The sequence below is a fragment of the Capsicum annuum genome, chromosome 4 (genome assembly GCF_002878395.1).
Source record: "Capsicum annuum cultivar UCD-10X-F1 chromosome 4, UCD10Xv1.1, whole genome shotgun sequence".
NCBI lineage: Eukaryota > Viridiplantae > Streptophyta > Magnoliopsida > Solanales > Solanaceae > Capsicum > Capsicum annuum.
The window spans coordinates 207409929-207430593 of record NC_061114.1 but is presented as its reverse complement, the minus strand read 5'-3'; the positions used below and the strand labels follow the sequence as shown (position 1 = coordinate 207430593).

General features: G+C 33.8%; 2 protein-coding genes across 2 annotated transcripts; both read left to right on the top strand.

Moving 5' to 3' along the window:
* Positions 1-1794: 1794 nt before the first annotated feature.
* On the top strand, positions 1795-8181 carry LOC107867498 (5'-adenylylsulfate reductase-like 4). The gene is made up of 5 exons (XM_016713758.2): positions 1795-2238; positions 4748-4935; positions 5010-5134; positions 5729-6168; positions 7817-8181. Exons 1-5 carry the CDS (start codon positions 2035-2037, stop codon positions 7841-7843), a joined length of 984 nt encoding a protein of 327 aa, XP_016569244.2. The 5' UTR covers positions 1795-2034; the 3' UTR covers positions 7844-8181.
* A 6812-nt stretch (positions 8182-14993) lies between these two features.
* On the top strand, positions 14994-20583 carry LOC107867501 (14-3-3 protein 7). Its single transcript, XM_016713762.2, has 7 exons — positions 14994-15603; positions 17589-17895; positions 18124-18211; positions 18381-18490; positions 19307-19452; positions 19927-19961; positions 20401-20583. Exons 1-7 carry the CDS (start codon positions 15537-15539, stop codon positions 20404-20406), a joined length of 759 nt encoding a protein of 252 aa, XP_016569248.1. The 5' UTR covers positions 14994-15536; the 3' UTR covers positions 20407-20583.
* Positions 20584-20665: the final 82 nt, after the last annotated feature.

The window sequence follows — 20665 nt, the reverse complement described above, 5'->3', positions numbered from 1 at the left end:
TAACCAAAAGAAGTTAGTTTGGTCTCAGCAGGTTCATGATTATCACTCATAACCAATTTAATTAATGTGCTTGCCTGCCTAAACCTAAAAGTTGGGCAAATAAACTACACCATTACTATGTTTCATCACAAGGAATCATGAAGCAACAATAGGGATAATGTTTGTCTGCGGGGGTGGGGGTTGAGCAAGTTCAAATGGCTTGAATTAATAAATGAGTTGGGCTAAAATGATCAGTACAAAAGCTACTTTGGATAAAATGATCGTTGGGATGAACTGGGCTAAAAATTGATTGAGTCATGATCTAACCAATTTGGCCCTACTTTTTTGAATGGTCCACCTTCCCGCTACCCTGACCCTAACTCGGGATTCGCCCCGACTCGAGGCTTGGGATCCGACCCTTGGCTTTGATCCAAGACTTAGGAACTGACTTCGACTTAAAAATCGAGCCTCCACCCGACGCTCGAGACTCGAACCTTACTAAAGTCCTAACGACGGACTCAGTCCTAATTCAATTATTCGATCTTCAACCCTCAATCTCTACCTGAGACCTGATCAAGATTCAAGACTCAACCGAATCCTAACACGAGAATCGAGATCTAGGACCCGACATTGACTTGGGACCCAAGACTCGAGCCTTGAGCTCTTCGTTAGATCCCAAGTTGTATGTTGAGTTCTAATATAAATTAATGATTGATTTAAATAAGCCAACAAAAAGATGCCACATAATTAATAATTTTTAAAATATTATTCTCAGATCGGTCGGATCAAAATATAGATCATGATTGATTTTTGTTATTTGTTTAGAAAGGTTTTTTCTTAAGTAACTTTGTATTATTTTAATGAAGAAAGACTTAAAATGACACTAAACAATAAGATGAAGGATACTTAGACACAAAAAATTAAAGTCAGAGAGCATTTGTAACTCAAATAAACTGTATTATAATGTTATATCAAATCTCATAGGTCAGAACATTAGACCCTGATCCATAATAATATATACAAATGAGATTTTTTAAACAACTCCTGATAAAATAAAATAGAGATTTAAGACTTTTCTATTTCTTCAACAATTCAACTTGTTTTTTTTTTTAACACTTACAACTTGTTTATACTTGCTCCGCAATTTCTTCAAATTCATATTCTATTAAAAGAACAATATTAAACATTTTATTAAGTAAAACAAATATGAAAATGAATTTTGCATACAAGATCACATTCATTTTGCTTCATATAATAATGCTCACGCGAAATGTATTTTCAATTTATAGTTATACGTTATAACAATATTTAAAACACGTGTAAATTCTGAATTCTAATAGGATTTCATTATCATTATCATAAAAACAAATAGGATTCGATGTCATTATCACCAATTTTTTTAAAAAATCTAATAAAGTATAACAAAATCAGCAAAAAGTACAACCTCACAAATACACTGGTCCCATATACAGAGTGGATCTTGATGTTCCAACAAATCCAAAAAAGAAAAAAACGCTGTTTCTAAAGTTACTTTTTTCGATTGTTTTTATTTGTTCAACATATTCAATAGTATGTATTTAATTCTAAAAAATTAATAAATAATTTATTGTTTTGTATTTATTATTCTTTCATCTCATTTTATATATCGTTATTTGACTCAATACAAAATTTAAAAAATAAATAATAATTTTATAAAATTCTTAAAATTGTTTCTCAAAAAATAATAACACATAAAATGAGACGAAGAAAGTAGTAGATGTTATTTATAATTTTTTATTAAAATATGTGTGAAATTAATAATAATAAACTAATAAAGATAAGTCCACTGACTTAAAACCAAAAAAAAGAAAACAAAAAATCTATCTCTACTAATATTCTCCTCTTATACAAAATCTGGAGCCTTAACGCTAACATGCGCTGGGCTCTCTTTTCCACCGCCACGCCCACCGTCACCACCGCCGGTATCACCGCCATCAATTCGCCGATCTAGGGTTTTCTCTTGGTGGGTTCCGATCAAATTTTATAAGCATAAAGAATCCTTTGAATTCTTGAAAAATGGGTGTTTTAAGTGCTTTTGCAGCTGGGTTTTTGGTTTTGTTGATGTTTATCGAAGGGATGGGGTCGATGGAGACTGTTAATGTATCGTTACGTTCAGTTTGTGCGGTGAAATCTGTTAAAGATTCGGTCTTTTTGGGGTTTCAAGATTTGACTTGTCCAATAGATGGGATCCAATTTTCTTATGTGGCTGAAGTTATTCAGGTATATTTTAATTTGCCTTGTATTGTATGTTATTCAGGTATGTTCAATTTTCTAACCTTTTTTTTTTTGTATGAACCTGTTGGATTTTGGGTGGTTTATCTTGTTAGCTAGGTGAAAAAGGTAACTTTCTTTTTTGGACAATAACAACGTATTCGATGTAAATGCACAAGTGGGATTCAGTGAGATAGAGTGTATTTCTGATAGACCGTCAGGCTAAAGTAACTTTCCTTTTGCAACAAAAACATATTCGGTGTAATTCGACAAGTGTGGTATGGGAGGGTAGAGTGTATGCTGACCTTATGTTTACCTCGTAGAGAGAGACTGTTTTTGATGGACCCTCACCTTAAAGTAACTTTTTTTTTTTGAGTTAATGGAGATTAGTAGTGGGGTAAAGATTGGCAGATGCAGTTAAGTTTTTGTTATTTGAATGTATAGTGAAGAGGTGGTGATGATTCTTGTCTTTTGAGTTGAATTATGGAAAAGTAATAAGATTCTTTACGACATTATTTTTTGCTGATTACCTGGTTTCTAGTGAAGGAGAGTCTTGGTGTAGCTGTAAAGTTACTGCCATGTGACCAAGAGGTCACAGGTTCAAGTTGTGGAAACAACCTTTTTTGGAAGCTAAGGCTCCGTATAGACCCTTATGGTCCGGCTTCCGTTCCCCCCACTTATGCATAAATTACCTTGTTTTAGTGAGGGGAGTCTTGGCGTAACTGGTAAAATTGTTGCGATGTGACCAGGAGGTTACGGTTGAAGCCGTGGAAAGTGGAAACCACCTTTTCAGCCAGATAAGTTTGCTACACAATAAACCCTTGTGCTTCCCCGGACCCGTGCATAGTGGGAGCTTAGTGTACCGAGCTGCCCTTATCTTTTACCTGGTTTTAATGAGTTAAAATTGTCTTGGAGATAACTAGTCCAGAATTTTGAAATATTTGTGACTTGGTTGCATGCTATTTCGGATGACTTAGATTAGAATAGCATTCGCAGAAATGTTCTAACATAGACTAGAGTCAAATATGGAAGAGATTCAGTGACAACAGTAAAAATTGGTTTAAGAGTGAAAAACATGAGGCAAGTTCCACCAATTTGCTATCTACTTTTTAAGTTCCCTTTAGAGCAAGGATTTTGACTAATTGGACTGTGTGAAGGATCAGCATATGAAGAAGCAAGTGTGGGATAGATGGCTTAGACCATACTTGTTCTGATGAGTTTGAGCTCTTAGATGAGGCTGTATTTCCTCCTGGTTTCATGTTTGCATATTCAAGTCATATATGTAACAAACAAAAAATTGGCTGTTTTCTGAGCTTTTGTTGTGTTTATTTGTCAATCTAGACAAAATAGCGAAAGCTGCATTGGGCCGTGTTTCCGAGCTTCAAATGCTTTTCGATAAGCTTCAGATGCTTTTCAATAATTGTTGCTAGTTCAAATTGAGTGGGTTTGTGTAGCGAAATCTTATTCAGTGTAGAATGAATATAGTAGTTTTATTAAATAACCGTTCTGCTTTGAGGATCTGAATATTTGGAATGCAGAGTCTATGGATATGTTCAGTTTCGTAGCATCTTGGGGTAGACAAATCAAAACGTGTTGAAGATTATTTTTTTATGGTCATGTTGGCATCACCCTTTCCCTTCGCCTGATTTTAAGTTGGTTTAACTACAACAACATACCCACTGTGTTCCAACAAAGTGGGGTCTGAGGAGGTTGGAGTGTATGCAGTCTATACCTCTAACTTGGAGGTGAGGTAGAGAGGCTGTTTCCGATAGACCCCTGGTTCAAGACAAGAAGACACATAAGAGCTAGTGTAGGTCATTAATGTTTTCCAGAGGATTCGTACCAAGTGAAAGATACATACATGTGTGGGGCTTAGGTCTTCATTCATTCACTGCACGAGGGTCCATGGGATCATCATGTATTTTCCCTAGGGTACCCAAAGGGGAAGGAATAAACACGACTTGTACTGGTGAAACAAGAAAAGGGGAAAAAAAGAATGAAGAGCAACCGAATGCATGTATGTTTCACGTTGAGTTCACCATTTTTCTTTAAAAAGGAATGAAATGCAAAGTTGCTCATGCCCTTACCTTGCAATTATTCAAATAGTACTGTTCTTTATCTATGTGCCACTCCCCATGAATCTAAGGTTACAATGTAGAACCTTTTCAGATGTAAGAGTACATAAGTGCTGTGTCAAGCTGTTATAAAGTTGATGACTTGCAATTTTCAAATTCTACACGTAATAGAAGTTAGAGCTCACCAAGTTGAATCACTTTGGCTGTTGAATGTGCATTACCAGTGGCTACACCCTTGTGTCATATGTTAAATATCAGAGTTCTTTTTGACTTGCATCCTCCTCCACCTCCATTAAACTGTTTCCCTGTTCTCTTATTATGTGAGGACAACATATATAAGTTTGTTCAAACACCCATCCCTGCCCTCACCCACAGAAAAATGCTGCTGTTTTTCATTTTTATTTGCTTGAGGAGTTCTAATTGTTCTGCGTTTTATTTTGCAGGGAGATGAACTGTCATTGCAGAGGGCGTTAAATATGATTCACCGGAATACACATGGTTATGTTGCTTTGCTTTTCTATGCATCCTGGTGTCCTTTCTCTAAAAGTTTTAGGCCAAAATTTTCGATCATGTCATCATTACTTCCTTCAATCCCCCATTTCGCAATTGAAGAGTCAGCTGTTAAGCCAAGGTCAGTTTGAAACTAATGTTGTACATCATATTGCTTTCTCTATGTTGTAATGACAACTAAGAATGTCTTTTCAGCACTCTCTCTAAGTATGGAGTTCATGGGTTTCCTACTCTCTTCCTTCTAAACTCAACAATGCGCATGCGGTATCATGGCTCTCGCTCCCTTGATTCAGTGATTGAATTCTATGGTGGCACTACTGGTAAGCATGCTTGTTAAACTGTATTATGGTGTTTGAACTTAGTGCCCCCTAAAAAAGAATTTTATATAGGATAGGTGACCTTGCCCAACTCAACCCCCCTTCCTCCAAAAAATAAAATACTCCATAAAGGGAAACCGTCTGGATGGATCCTGAGAGTTTCAAAACTAAGAATGAATTGAAATTGTTGGGATATTGTTGGTGACTTTTCCGCTTATGCTAAGGTGATTTTTGCATCTTGCACATGCTTTTTGACAATTCCTATGCCTGGCCTTTTCTTTTCCATTTCCCTCTTTGAGTACTACGCTTCAAATTGTTGAAGAGTCATATATTGCCTGTCTTATCTATTTGATATTGTTGCAATTAACTATGTTTTCTAGCTCCAAGTAGGTTTCGAGCTAAAGCTTGTTACATCAGAATTGCGAAGTATGGTTTCCATTTATTCTTTTAGGAATGCAGCTTACCATGTGCAGCAATCATCCAGACCTTTTTCTCCCTATTGTTGACTTTTCTACTGCTATCATAGTATTCCAAAATTGTTGTGGGACCAGCTTAAGTTGTCCACTTTATCTGAAGCCTCTTTTAAATATGTAACAGGTTTTCAGAGTGCTTCAGTGGATGCCACCACTTCTCATGGCAAAACCAGATGCTCCTCAAATCATTTGAACCTGCATGCAAATGACCAGGAAAACTGTCCATTCTCCTGGGCCAGATCGCCCGAAAACCTTCTTCAACAGGAAACATATTTGGCCTTGGCCACTGCATTTGTGCTAATGAAAGTGCTTTATATGATATTTCCAGCTTTGCGTAAGATTGCTCAATTTGGCTGGGGAAGTTGCATTTTACATATAAGAATTAGAAACTTGTGGGAGCTTCCTCTGCTATATCTGAATCGAGCTGTACAATTATGTAACTCACTGAAGGAGCCATGCAAGAGAAGCAACTTGCAGGAAGGAGCTATGAACGCCAAGGCCTGGGCTTCCAAGTCTTTAGCTTCTGTTTCATTTGGAGAGTCTAGCGCTAGCCGGGTGGAACCAGTAAGTTCAACTCACTAATTGCTTTGATGGCCAATATCTAAAATCATAGTGCCCTTCTATAATTGTTTTGGCCACCATCATTGGTGTTGGTACTATCTGATTGGCACACGCTATGCAATATCAAGCTTTTGAAACGATCTGCTTCAATTTGATGTCATGTAGGTTAGAATTTTTTCTCACCGTCAGGGAAATAATGTATCCACATTGTATATAGCTTTAACTAATAGGCAGAGCTTTTGTATTCAGATCTTTGTTTATTTAATCAAGACACCTAGTTCCTTTTGTATGCTAAGTTGACTTGAGTTTGATCCCTCGTGAACAAAATTCAGGTAACCCATCGAAACTCAGAACATATGTTTTTGCTTTCTATATGTAAACAGTCTGCATGCAGAGGTACTAATGAGATAAAGTGCAGAAGTGATTAAATCTATTTTGAAGAATTTGCTTGAAACAATATGCAATCCAAGAAGAATTTGGTTGGTCCTAAGAAATGTTGAGCTTGAAATGCTTGAACTTCGTAAGTTGTTGAATTAAACGAAGTTCGGAGGTCGGCCTCATAATAGAGGAAATTCCTATTTGCTATTTTATTTCAGTTTGTGTACACCTTTTTCACAAGGATTCTCTTTTCTTATTATACTGAGTGTTGAAGCTTTTGTGTGTGTGATATGGATTAGTCTTGCCAGTCGGCCCCATCTTTTACTTTTTCAATTACGTATCATTATCTAGGATAAGAACGTTATATTAGTTAAAATAACTAGAGATCATTTCATAAGGCATAAAACGTAAATAGACTGTTCCCCTTTTCCTATTGTAGGCATTCAAAGTGGTTGGCAACTGATAAGTAGTGATTTGTTTGAATCATAAGGTACTGTTGTTTGGTTGTTGCTTTACCGTGTCACTTTTGAATCATTGACGCTCTAACCGCTTTTGAGGACCTCCTCCTCCCCCTCCCCCCTCTTCTCCTCCTTCTGAAGCAAGGTCGTCGTGCACTTCCCTGTGCAGTCCAAACCCTTGTTATTATGAACTCGGATGAACTTGAAGAGTTATGTCCTACAAAAAATTTCTAATGTTTATTATGATGCCACAAATTGAGCTTAAATGAAATAGTTGATTCGTGTAGCCTATCCCTCTATTTTGTTTGAGACTTAGGTGTAGCAGTTATAATCACTGCTAGTTGCTCACTGTGCTCCTCTCTTGCTTCACAATCTGATTGCTTTGGTTAGTTGTTAGTCAACAATCTGCCTAAATGCTGCGTGTTAATTCCACACTGTGATAGCCAATTTAAGTTCCTTAATGGCTTAGAATCAAGTACAACACATACTACCTCCCACTAGCATCATTGCGGTCAATTAGTTGAGATATGCGTAAGCTGGCAAAAAAGAGTCCTGTAGTACACAGCTTCTCTAGTCAGCTTTTGATGAAAAGCAGCTTTGTCTGCAGAGTTGGAAGGGTATAGATGCATATGGTTGTTCAGAGACAGAAGTTTGTATTACAATTCTTTATACCCTTAAGTTGTCATTTTACGCCGGTCGAGAGCAAATATCACTCACTCTCTATGATATATGATTTACGTTTTGAAATATGAAATGTTTCAAATCCCATCGGAGACCATAAAACATTAGGTGATTTCTTCCAATCCTGGTGGCAGAGTTACCTGGTACCTGTTGCTACCTGATGCTGGTGGGAGGTGGCAGCCTGGCAGCTACGATAACAATGCTGTGGTTGTCAAAAAAAAGAAAAATTCACGTAGCTTGTGAAGTTACATTGTCTGCGGAGGGTGGAAGCTTTTTTGGTCAACGAGAAAAGAGACCGGCGAGGCACATTGTTTGCCAGTTAACAATATGATAAAATCAACCCCCCCTTTATTTAAATGTGATTTGATTTGGTTGATTACATATATTAAAAATATTAGTCTAACTTGTGTGTTTATGTTCTCGTTCTACTTTTGGTATTCGTATTTCACTTCGAATGTTGATTAATTCTTTTATGGACATCTGAGAGTGACTTTTGAAATCATCTTTCAAGATATTATTAGGTACTTACAGAAATACTATCCAGGACTTTACACTGATTTGATTTTTCACCATAAAGGTAGGGTAAAGGTCAGCATATACAGTACCTCTCTAGGCCACTTGCGGGATTACACTGGTGGTGTTAACAATTAAAAAAAAAATAAATTATATTTTCACTATGAAATTGCGTCTTTTCTCCTCCTCGTTGCTTATTTGTGATCGTACTTGTGTGGGTAATGTTTCTTCGAGTTTATATTGTATATTCGTTAATGATTTGGATTTCGCTTGGATTAAAAAAAATTGAAGGCAAAGTAGTTGGTCTATCAATTTTTGAAGGTTTAGGTTGAACGTAGCAATTAAAAGTTGGTGAGATTGATGCAAGAAGGTTGAATATGGAATCATTTAAAATTATTTTGTATCTAACTTTGAAGGTAAAACGTGTTTGGTTAATTTCTACATGTTGGTTAGAAGAAATGTTTAAAATATTTGGGTGATTCTAAAACTCAAATTCTCGTCATAGTTTTGATTATGTTAAGGCAAAGTCTTTGCCCAAATATCAAATAAGAATTTTTTAGCAATATTAGTAAGAAATTTTGATCAATACCAGGATCCTGCTCTTGATTTTGGCAAAAAGGTTATGTTTGTAATTTTTTGACTTGTACAGAAATTCTATTTGTTGAAATCACCCAATACCATCGAACTGATAAAGTTCTTAGTTCTAATAAAATAATATACCTAGTGTAGTCTTATTTGGAGAAGTGGTGTACATCGCCTTATTCCTGTTTGTGAAAGTAGGGAACTTGTATTTGATAGGGCTCTCGGTTTAAGTAAAACATGTCAAAGATAAGTACGACAAGGAAAATATAGGAGTGAAGAAGTTATGTTACAAAATAAAAATATTAGAACAAAAGTAACAACAAAAAAATGTGATGACTGATGATCGAAGTGATGTAAACAACAAACAATAATAAAATCGAGAAATAAAATTGTAGGAGAGTAATTATAACAGTTTCAAAAGGTTTGTTGTGTTGATATAAAGAATTATGAAAATCGAAAAATTACGATCTCTTCACCTAAATAGAACAAAATGACCTTGCAAGCTTGTTAAAAACTAAAAAAATAATTTGTAATTACTTAAAAAATACAATTTAGATTTGACCAATTTAATACTTGAAATTTGTGAAAATTAAACATAAAAAATGGAATGTGTTGGAATAAGTAGTATCTTCATCAATTAGTAAACTGACCCACTTACTCATTTTGGTTTTGTCTAAAGGTTGATCTTTTCTCTTAAAAGTGGAAAAATCTCCCTTCACATCCAAGTTAATGTGTATAATAATTACATCATTTTGTAGTACTCCCTATATATCATTGTACTTGATTTGACATCTAACAAACTCCAATTCCTTTTATTTCAAGTTATGTATTTCAACAACTTCTCAATCAGATGAATGGATTTGTCAAACTTGGCCTATATATTTTTCTGAAAATTGAATGAGTAGGAATGAAGGTGCAGGCATGAATTTTTACCTATGGAAAAAAAAATAAAAAATAGCAAAAGTTTGAGTAATTCTAGATTTAGCCACCCAAATCAATAATAGCAGTATCATAAAATATAAGTAGCAAAATCAATTATGAGAGCTACAAACCGTTTTGACAAACACTTTGAGAGTGTGTATATATATTCTTTTAAGAATAAAAATTGAAAATATTGTTTGTTCATTTTTTGAAAGTTTATCTTAAAATGATTTTCAAGTTTCAAAAATCTGGCTTTGATTGAAATTTCAAGTCACTCATGATACTCTTAAAAAAAAAAATGCAAGTAAATACATTGTCAAACACAACTTCACGGTTTCAACAATTATTTTTCAACATTATTTTTTATTTTTTGAAAGTTTTAACAAAATCTATGACTAAATGCTAGGTTTGAGCTATATTCCAAAGATAAATAGGTGGGGAGCATCAGACTCATTACTAAAAGTTTGACATTATTTACTACTCTCAAATACGTATGCCTACTTACCTTCGTTATCACTTTTACAGACCAAGAACGTTTTACCCACAGGAAGTTTTCATGTTTAAATATCAATCGAGGTAAAAAGTCGCAAGGAGATTATATCTTTCGATCTGTCCAAACTTTGATAGACAAAAGTGACTCCATACATATACTATATTGATGTGAGATAGCAGATATCAAATGAAATAATCGAGATGTTGAAATATGGAAAGGGAAATGTATAGAAGGAAGGAAAGGAAAAGCAAAATTCAAGGGTCTGGCTCGATGGTCAGTAGATCGATGAAGAACTATGAGGCCTTAGGTTCAAATATCAACGGAAGTAAAAAGTTGCAAGGTGAATAGAAAGAGTAACTCCATACATATACCATATTGATGCGAGATAGCAGATATCCAGTGAAATAATCGAGATGGTATCTCAATAAAGGCGAAAGTCGACGTTGACAAAGCAAGGGATTGCAAAGACTAAATTGGGTGGCAGCAAACATATATATACAGTCACTAATTGATGACTTGACTGCCCCCACCTGGCTCCCACGTTGGTCTTAACTAATTTGAGAGAAATGGTCAAGTCCATCATTGAATGGTAGTTGGGACCATCATGCTTTAATTCAATCAATTTGTTCTCTTCATCATTCAATTCTTGGCTTTCAACTTTGCTTGTTTTCCTTTTTTTTTTTTTGGCCTTTGGAATCTACAAGCAATGATACATCATTTAGAGTAAACACAATAGGGTTTGATAAAATCGATTTACGTTTAAGTAGCTCGGACTATATATAATAAAGAAAAAAGTTACTCCCCTTGCTTCCTTTTTTACTTGTCCAAAAGAAGAAGAAGAAAAAAAAACTTGTATGTGAATATTAAAAATAATGTACTATCATCGAAACAATCAAACTAAGTATAGTGATAACTATTAACTCAAGATGAAGACTTTGAGAATAAGTGATCAAGAATTGTAAATCTTTCATTAATTGCCCTCTTTTGGAGTAGCCAATTCCATTTATGATAATCAATGAGACAACTTACATAGTAGTATAACCAAACGACTAATGTCCTAATGAAAGAAAAACAATCACCTAATATGAAGGTGAATATTTATGGTTTATAAAGGAGGTGAAGCCACTAATTAGGTGGTTTAATTTGCTTATCCCTTTCATTATCAGCTAGTTCAATTAGAGGTGGATATAGAGCGAGCTCGGTGGATTCAGTTGAACTCATTTATTTATGATTCAAATATTAAATTTTGCAAATTGATTGTGCATAACGAATTTTAGTAATGGTATATTTAATAGATTATGCATATGTACATGTCTTGAATGTCATGATTCTGATTCACCCATCAACTTTGATGCTTATAATGTACCAAAAGTACGAACTTTGATGTTTTATCATTGGTGATAACGTGATACATATTGGTTTACTTTAGGCTCAAAAAGAAAGGTGAGAGCATGACGTGGGACGTTTTATTGAGTACGAGTTAAGGTGTAAATCCCATGAATATTTAATTTTTGATTTATTTTTTAATAATGTAACACAATAACACAAACTCACAAAAAGCTATAGAAAGTACATTAGAAGTTTAGAAAAATTAAAGAAATTCGTAAATAAAAAATACCTGACATATTTGTACAAGTATAAACAATATTGTGGCGTTAAAGTTATCACGAGATACATGTTAACTATATCGTCTTAATTCTCAAAACAATTTTAAAAACATAATTTCTTAAAAATAGTATTAAACTAGACATATTACTTCTCTAAGAATATATAAGCAATAAACATATTAAAGTTTGATAGGTTTGATAAATATATAACACAAACTAAGACATGAAGACAAATAGAGTGAATGTATAAGCATCTGTTGTCTAACTATTTTTGGAAAAGTGTCCATCCTCACAATATTCCGAATTACTTCGCCCCTCTTAAAAATATTCATCTCGAAATCTTTTGTCATTTTAAAAGTATAAGACAAAATTAATTATTTTTTCTTATTTTACCTCTAGTAATAGCAATAAAGACTACAAACACCTCAATTACGACACATAAATATAGTTAACATGCAATGAACAAAGATTATATCTCAAAACACAAATAAAAACAAAATAGTTAAACACCTTAACTGTGAATTAACGAGGCTTATTTTGAGTTTGTAACTCCGTTTAACTCATATTGGTGTATAAGCACCTTTTACACACCTTTATATACGAATGATAATACTTTGTGTATAATACTTTTTTTTTTTTTCAAATATAACCTATATTTTATTGGGTTATATATTTTCAAAGTTTTCCCGGTAAGTTTTGTACTAATTTTAACAACTTCAGTTATCATTTGTGGGAGATTTTTTGTTAACTATTGTGAGGAGTTATCATTTGGATTAGTTCAAAACTACCTTTAATATTATGCATATTCTTTGTTAACCTATGGGTTACGTTCATAAATTCCTATTGTTAATTTTTGTTTATATACATCTTTAAACATTTTTAATTTCATGGTAGGATCATTTTCAAGAGGGTAAGTAAATGTGATCAATTTCATGTAGTTCAACGTGACTTACCATTTTTAATTCCTTGAAGATTCATGTATTGAAAAACTACCTCCATTAATCAAAAAAGATATATAGATCAATTTTATAGTAACTATTATATTTGGCCTAATAATTAACGAAAAGCAAATCGAATCATTTCATATACATTCACAAGATTTAGGGCAAATTTGAGTTGCCTACCTTTTTCCTAATTATAACGTTTGCACGTTTTGTTGGGTGTACGAACAAAATCTCATATTGATATTAGATGCAATGAATGGGAAACTACATATAATTATTATGTAGGATCTCTTAATGATGTGAGATATTTTAGAAAATCATACGGACTTAATTTATAGAGGATAATATCGTACCATATAAAGAGTATATTTGGATTAATGTTTTAGCCCAACAATATTATAGTCAGATTCAATAATAGGATGAGTATGATGGCGAAAGATGACAATGTGGGGCCTCTCTTTACGAGTTTAGAGATGCACACATACAAGAAAAACTTAGATTCATGTTTCGATTACCATAAAAATGCTCGCGTGATGGGAAGACATACAGTCAATCTCAAAAATTGATCCATGCATCATGATGATAAGCGCTAGCTCGGAGACAAAGTTTCATATTAATATTTAAAAAGAACGAAAAGCTACTTATAAGGTGTAGATTATCTTAATATTGTAACATCGTTTAAAAGAAACTATGTAAGTTTAATCAAACTGGATAATATTACACCATGTCAAACGTATATTCGGACTAACTTGAGCACAAAAGTGTTCTTAATGTGACGCAATGCATACGATAAGAACAAAAAAGGTTATGCCAAATTGAATTCATTTAGTCTATGTCTTTATCTCAAATACTCAGTTTAATTTTTTCAGAGAGACATGATAAATTAAGATTAAATTTTCAGCCTATACTTTTTGATATTTTACCAATAGCTATGTTGTGTGCCAATTGGATTAATCATACCTATTTCGCAACAAATATAATAGTTGAAGTATAGTTCTGAATAATTGAAAAAGTTCAAATATTCTTCCATGTGGCTTTTATCATTCAAGCCAGTTGTATATTTAAACTCTTTTTATTCTTTAAAAGTAAATTTAAAACAGAAGAAATAATGCAGCTTTTAGTAATCGATAGTTAACAAAGACACAGTAAAAGAAAAAAGTTACCACTAGTATTTTTGACATGTTTCACTTTAAAATTGCTGTTGGTTAAAATAAAATACTTTGTCAAATTTTGTAAAACTATAATTTTCTTTTTAAAAAAAAAATTAAATTATTAGTAATATCTATATATTTCTTCAATTAGAGTATATAATCGGACAATGTTGAAAGCAGATAAGAGTAAAAATGTTAGTGAATCCGACACCCAGCCATGTGACCGACAGCTTCCTGTTAACATCATACTCTGCACGCTCAATCTAACGGTTGATATTTTCTCCTGCGTAAATATCCAATGGTCGAGATTTAATAGCCGGCAATTGGGGAAATGGAGGGCAGAATTAACCGCCCATTGTTCCCACTAAACCAGTATCAAGTACATGTACATCCCCCCTACACTTTGAATACAGTGGCCAAATGCCGCATATGTTAAAATAAATAAATAAAAGGTTTAATATATATCTCGAAATATTTGATTTTGACATTCAAATTAAGTTATATTTTAATTTAATTAGACACTTTAGCTTTAATAAAGACTCTTAGTAAGATACTTTCCATCTTAAAAATATTCATATATTTTCATTTTCTATTAGGCTGTTAAGTTAAATTAATAAGCATTTTCTCTATTTTAATTTGTTTATCCTCTATTATAATTTTACTCTAAGTCTTAAAAAAGTAAAAAGGGAAAAAACTTTTGAATCATATGGTTTTTAATTAAAAATGCTTCCTTCGTTTTATTTTATGTATCTTCATTTGATCGGGTACGAAGTTTGAAAAATAAATAACTAGTTTGTAAAGTTTACAAAATTGCTCAAAGTTTATTTATTAATTATCTTTTATTATAAAGTGGAATCTACTAAAGATAAAATAGAAATGATGTCATTAAATAGTTATCAAACAAAAAAAAATGATATTTTTTTGAAATGGACCAAAAAGATGACAACACATTCAGATGTATCAAAACAATCTTTAATTTTATGTTTTAATATGTGCATAGCTGGAACTAAAGAGTTGTTTAAAAACAAAAATAATATTCTTTCAATAATAAATTAAATAAAAAAATAGGATAAATAAATTGAAATGGAAGACGCGTGTCATTTCCTTTCCTTGTATGTTGTTGAGAATACTACATCACAAAAGAGAAAAGAGTGAACCGATAATCTTTTTTATATGAATTTCAACAATCCTTGTAAGCTAATTTTTTAGGGTTGAATTAGGTCTAACGTTTGTTCTTTACATATGTATTTATCTTATTAAGAGTAAAATTTTTGACATTTTAAAAATTTTATTTTGTATAATTATAGAAGATGAATGAAAAGAAATGTATTTTTCTAAACAAAATTTAAATAAAAATATTTTATTAGAAATTGAGGTGTTTAATTCAGGTAAAACTTTATTTAGATATATATAAGTGAAATATTCCTAGGAGTTGAAGGATGTGTATTATGCCAAATGAAAACAAAGGGTATCTTTAATTTGGTGATTTTCTTACTAGACTAGACAAATAAACAGAAAACAAAAGGAAAAAAAAAGGTTTAAGAAAAGGTAAAAGTGTTCACATTATAGAATCTCATATATAATTCAGCAAGAAAATACCCAAAGAGAGAGTAGAGAGAGAGAGAGAGAGAGAGAGAGCAGAAATGGAGAAGGAAAGAGAGAAGCAAGTTTACTTGGCTAGGCTGGCTGAGCAAGCTGAAAGATATGATGGTATATATTCATTTTCATTTTTGTTGCTCATGCTCATTCTGATGTTGATGTACTTGTGTGTTTATTTCTGTACATGACTAGATTTTTAATATCAGTTCTCTGGTAGTTTTTTTTTTTTATTTCAAAAGGGTGTTTTTTTTTGTGTTTTTTTTTTTTTTTTTTTTGGTTGTTTTGTTTGTGGGGGGGGGGGGGGGTTGCAAAATCTTGAGAGAAATGGTGTTCTTTGATTGTTGTTGTTATGCTGCACTTGTTTTTTTTTTTTTTTTTTTTCTAATTTAGTGTCAGTTCTTTGCTTGTTCTTTGATTTCAGAAGACTGAATTTTTATTTTTGGGTTGCAAAATCTTGAAAGGAATACTGGGTGATCTTTGGTTTGGTCTCTAGATTTTGTTGTTTTGGGGTTTCTTAAAGTTTTACTTAAGAGGGTTTTAATTAATTTTTTAGTTGCTAAAAGTGTTAAGAGAAGGTGTGAGTGTTTTCTTGTTTTTGTCTCTAGATTTTGTTCTTTTGAGTTTTGCTAAAGTGTGAACTTTTTTGCTCATTTGCTTTCTTTCTTTCTTTTGGGGTGCCCCTTTAACATGCAGTTGCTGATTGTTATGCTAGTTTGTCCTCTCTCATTCATTCCTGTTGTTTTCCTTAGTTTCACCTTTTCTTTAATAAATTAGAGTGGAAATTGCCTTAAACAGTTCTTCATGTTCCATTGTTGATTTTTTGTTTTTCTTAAAAGACATGGTGTTTTGGTCAGCTTGTGGGCATCTCGACTAATTCCCTAGTAATTCCATGGGGTACTTGATACTGAGTAATTCTATCCTTCAAGTTTGAACATAGAGGAAGAAATTACCTATTGTTTTTGCCTCCGTGGAGATGGATTGTACGATTACTTTTTGACATCAATTGAGAGAGTTTTTACCAAGGTGTAGTGAACAGGAAAACAAATGGTGAATGATTTGGCATTTATTTGAGATGATCTATGAGGGAAAATGTTAACTAAAATGAACTTGGAGAAAAAGTTCTCCTTTATAATTTGTTGTCTAAAGTTGTGAACTTTTTTTGCGCAATTGCTTTGGTTTTATTTAATAACCATGGTGTTCTGGTCAGCTTGCTGGCATCTCGATTAATTCCATGGTAATTCTGTGGGGTACTTGATACCTCCCACTGGCACAGATGTTGAGTAATTCTATCCTCAATTTTGGGCAGATGGGAAGGAATTACGTAGTATTTTTGCCTCTGCTAGAGATGGACTTTATCCTGAAGACTGAATCAGAAGCCCTTTCAACCAGAATTATTTTCGTTAAGAGTAATCAATCGAGGGAGTCTTTGGCAAGATGTAGTGGACAGGAAAAATATTGGTGACTGATATGGCTTTTATTTGACATGATCTATACTTCGTTGTCGAGGTTTATCGAGTTTGGTTTACATAGCAGGACATTTATTTGTTTGGTGTATGTAGTACTGTGGTGGAAAATACTGTTGAAGCTATGTGAATGTTCCGTCATTTTTCCAAAAATGGGGTAATATATCATGATTTAGAAACACATCTTATGATTCATATATGGTAATATAACAGAAGGCAAAGTTTAAGGTCCTGATGTCATGTTGAGAGATGAAACTCATACTGATTATGATCTAGGATGAATATTACATTGTAACATGAAGCGTGGATGAAGCATCATTTGAGCATAAAATGGGTAGTTTGGCTTAATCACATCGGCCTTAGTCTATCTTGTCTAATCTTTCTAATAGAGGAGAAAGAACTATTGTGCTTAGAGCTAAAAACTACGAATGAGAGAAGGGTTGAAACTTTCAAATTCATAGTAAAAAAGTGTTGTTGTGCTTACAGGCGCACACTACAAACGAGGGATGACTTAAATCTATCCTATTCATAATTAACTAATAAGTTTGTGCAATCTTTTATTTAATATTACCATTCGGGTTGTTTAAAGTTCTGATAAATTTGTGATGGTGCACTCTACTGTTTTTGTCCCAGAAATGGTGGAAGCAATGAAGGCGATTGCTAAGATGGATGTCGAACTCACAGTTGAGGAGAGGAATTTGGTGTCAGTTGGGTATAAGAATGTAATTGGAGCAAGAAGGGCTTCATGGCGGATATTGTCTTCGATTGAACAAAAGGAGGAGAGTAAGGGCCATGAGCAGAATGTTAAGAGAATTAAGACTTACAGACAGAGGGTTGAAGATGAGCTTACGAAAATATGCAGCGACATTTTGTCAGTGATAGATGAGCACCTTGTTCCTTCCTCCACTACCGGAGAATCTACTGTCTTCTACTATAAGATGTGAGTTGCTGATTTTTTTCACTTGCTTTCTTTTCTTTTATTTTCTCCCATCTTTTTTATCTTGTTCTTCTGTTTTGGTGTGGCTCATTATTTGTGATGGAGATGAATACATAGTTGCTTTCCGAGTGACCCCGTTTTGGTTTATTGAAGTTAGTTGTCTTTCTTCCTTTTTGTCCTTGAAAATGATTGATGAACTTACAAATTTACCTCCTTTTACTCCACCACTAGGAAGGGAGATTACTATCGCTATTTAGCAGAGTTCAAAGCAGGGGATGATCGTAAAGAGGCTGCTGATCAGTCACTCAAAGCTTACGAGGTTTCTTTTATTCAACGCTTTCAGATTTGGCTCAAATGTTCTTCTACATCTATGTGAAAGATCTGCAGCATTTGTTTCCTATATTTGTTGTTCATAATTGCACATTATTTTTGTATTTATTTGGTTTTATGTCTTATTCTTTATTTAGGTTATTGCTCTATTTTTGTAGGCTGCTACTGCCACCGCTAGTTCAGATCTTGCTCCTACTCACCCAATCAGACTTGGACTTGCGTTGAACTTCTCAGTTTTCTACTATGAGATTCTGAATTCACCTGAGAGGTTAGAGAACAATCTTATGGACAACAGATATAAATGTTATAACTAGACAGAAGCTGTTAACTTACTATTAGCCTTAAAGTATACCTCTTGTTTCGCACCTGAGGGTGTGGCGTAGTGGTCAGTGAAGTTGGTTGAGAACCATGAGGTTTCGGGTTTAAAATCTCAGCAGAGACAAAAATACTAGGTGATTTCTTCTCATCTGAGTTACCTGGTACTGTGGGAGGGTGGTAGGTATCTCGTGGAAATAGTCGAGGTGAGCGAAAGCACCCGGACACCACAGTTATCAAAATAAAGAAGTATACCCCTTCTTTCTTATTCGTCATTTCATAATGAAGCTAGCTTGATACTAACGTGAAAACTCTTTGAAAATGGTTCTCTCACCAAACAGTGAAATTGTGAATCATTTGATGATTTTGTGCTGTTGCCTTTTCAAATAGAAGTACAGATAAGAGTTTAAGTGCAATGAGGAATTTATCTAGTGTAAACAGTGTCAATGGATAATTTTGGTAATATAGTATTCGACATTTTGCCGTCCTGCTTCAAAAACTTTCCTTCTGAGTCGAGGGTTTATAGGAAGCAACCTTTTTACCCCACAATGGTAGGGGTAAGGTATACGTACATCCTACCCTCCCTAGAACCCAATTGTGGGACTACACTGGGTATGTCGTCGTCATCGTTGTACGGGTGTTTGACATTTCTTCGTTATCTTTGCATATGTGATTCTGCCTTGGGAAGGTAATTTAACTTGTGATCTTCTTTTATTATGGATACTTCCCGTAACTTATTTCATTTCCCCTCTAATCCACCGCATACCAGGGCATGTCACTTGGCCAAGCAAGCATTTGATGAAGCTATTGCTGAACTTGATAGCCTAAGTGAAGAATCCTACAAGGATAGCACCCTTATCATGCAGCTTCTAAGGGATAATCTCACTTTGTGGACATCAGATCTTGAAGAGGGAGGTATGTCTTATGGGATGCTTCAATCTTTTCTAAGTTAATTCGCTTCCCTATCGTAGCCGATAATTATGAGCTTGGTGTTAACTGTTGTTTTATTTGGTAAATAGGGGAAAAGTTATTGCATTTGCAATTAAAATATAGCTTTTCTTATTTTGCATAGATCCATGTAATTAGTTTCTGTAGATTAAAATATATTGATCCGACTTGAAGGGGGATATATGACAAGAGAAGACTAAGAGCTGATTTTGAATCTTTATCAACCTATGTTTCTTGGACTCTTCAAAAGTGTCAATGGGTGCATGTCGGATTCTCCAAAAACAGTGTATTTTTGAAGAATCCGGCACGGGTGCGGCATCAAAAGTGAAGAGTCCGCACAACTTATTTATCAAAGAAAAGGATTTATTGCAATCAGAAAATAAAGAAGTAAAAATTCTACCAATCTAATATGATGTTCACATGTGATCAATCATTTGTCAGGTGAACATTCCAAGGGTGATGAGCGTCAGGGAGAGGTACGATTTCTAACCGTTAGTTCTCTTACTATCACTGTTATATGTTTGGTTTTTGAATCTCTTCAATGCAAAGATGTTTACTACTTGTGTATACAAACTATTGGTTCATGAAAATAACTAGTAGTAGAAGTGTCAGGCAGGTGAGGTTCAAATGCAAAATGCTGAAGCAAGGGTTCTTTTACTTGCACCGTACACAACTGTATAATGTGTTTTTCATCTTATTGGCTGTATTTTGCATAGGATATTCCAGGCGTAAAGCATAAGGCAGAACCAACTGACCAAATCATTAGTCTAGAAACATATACATTCTTTAGGACGTCTTAAACCATGCGATCTTCAGGAAAAGATTTTTTCTATTTTTGTTAAAATTCTTCATATACCATTGGGGGTACCTTGGATACATGAAGAAGCCGCCCTTTTTGTTTTTGCGTCTTTGCAGAACTAGTTGAAGGCGAATCATTGTTATGGTGGCTCCTTGGAGACATGTTAGCTTGTGGAAAGTCTTTGTTTTTCATATAATGTTCAGGGATTCATGCCTATTGGCTTGTATGTTCATCCTCCATACATAAACATTCCCAGTGTACTTTTCCTTTTCAGTAAAAAATTTGCTTCTGTTGTTGCATGATGCAATGCTCTGTTAGAAATATAGCTTAATTTATAGGTGGAGAATGTGCGGGTTGGGTCCCAACTTAATGGTTACATCG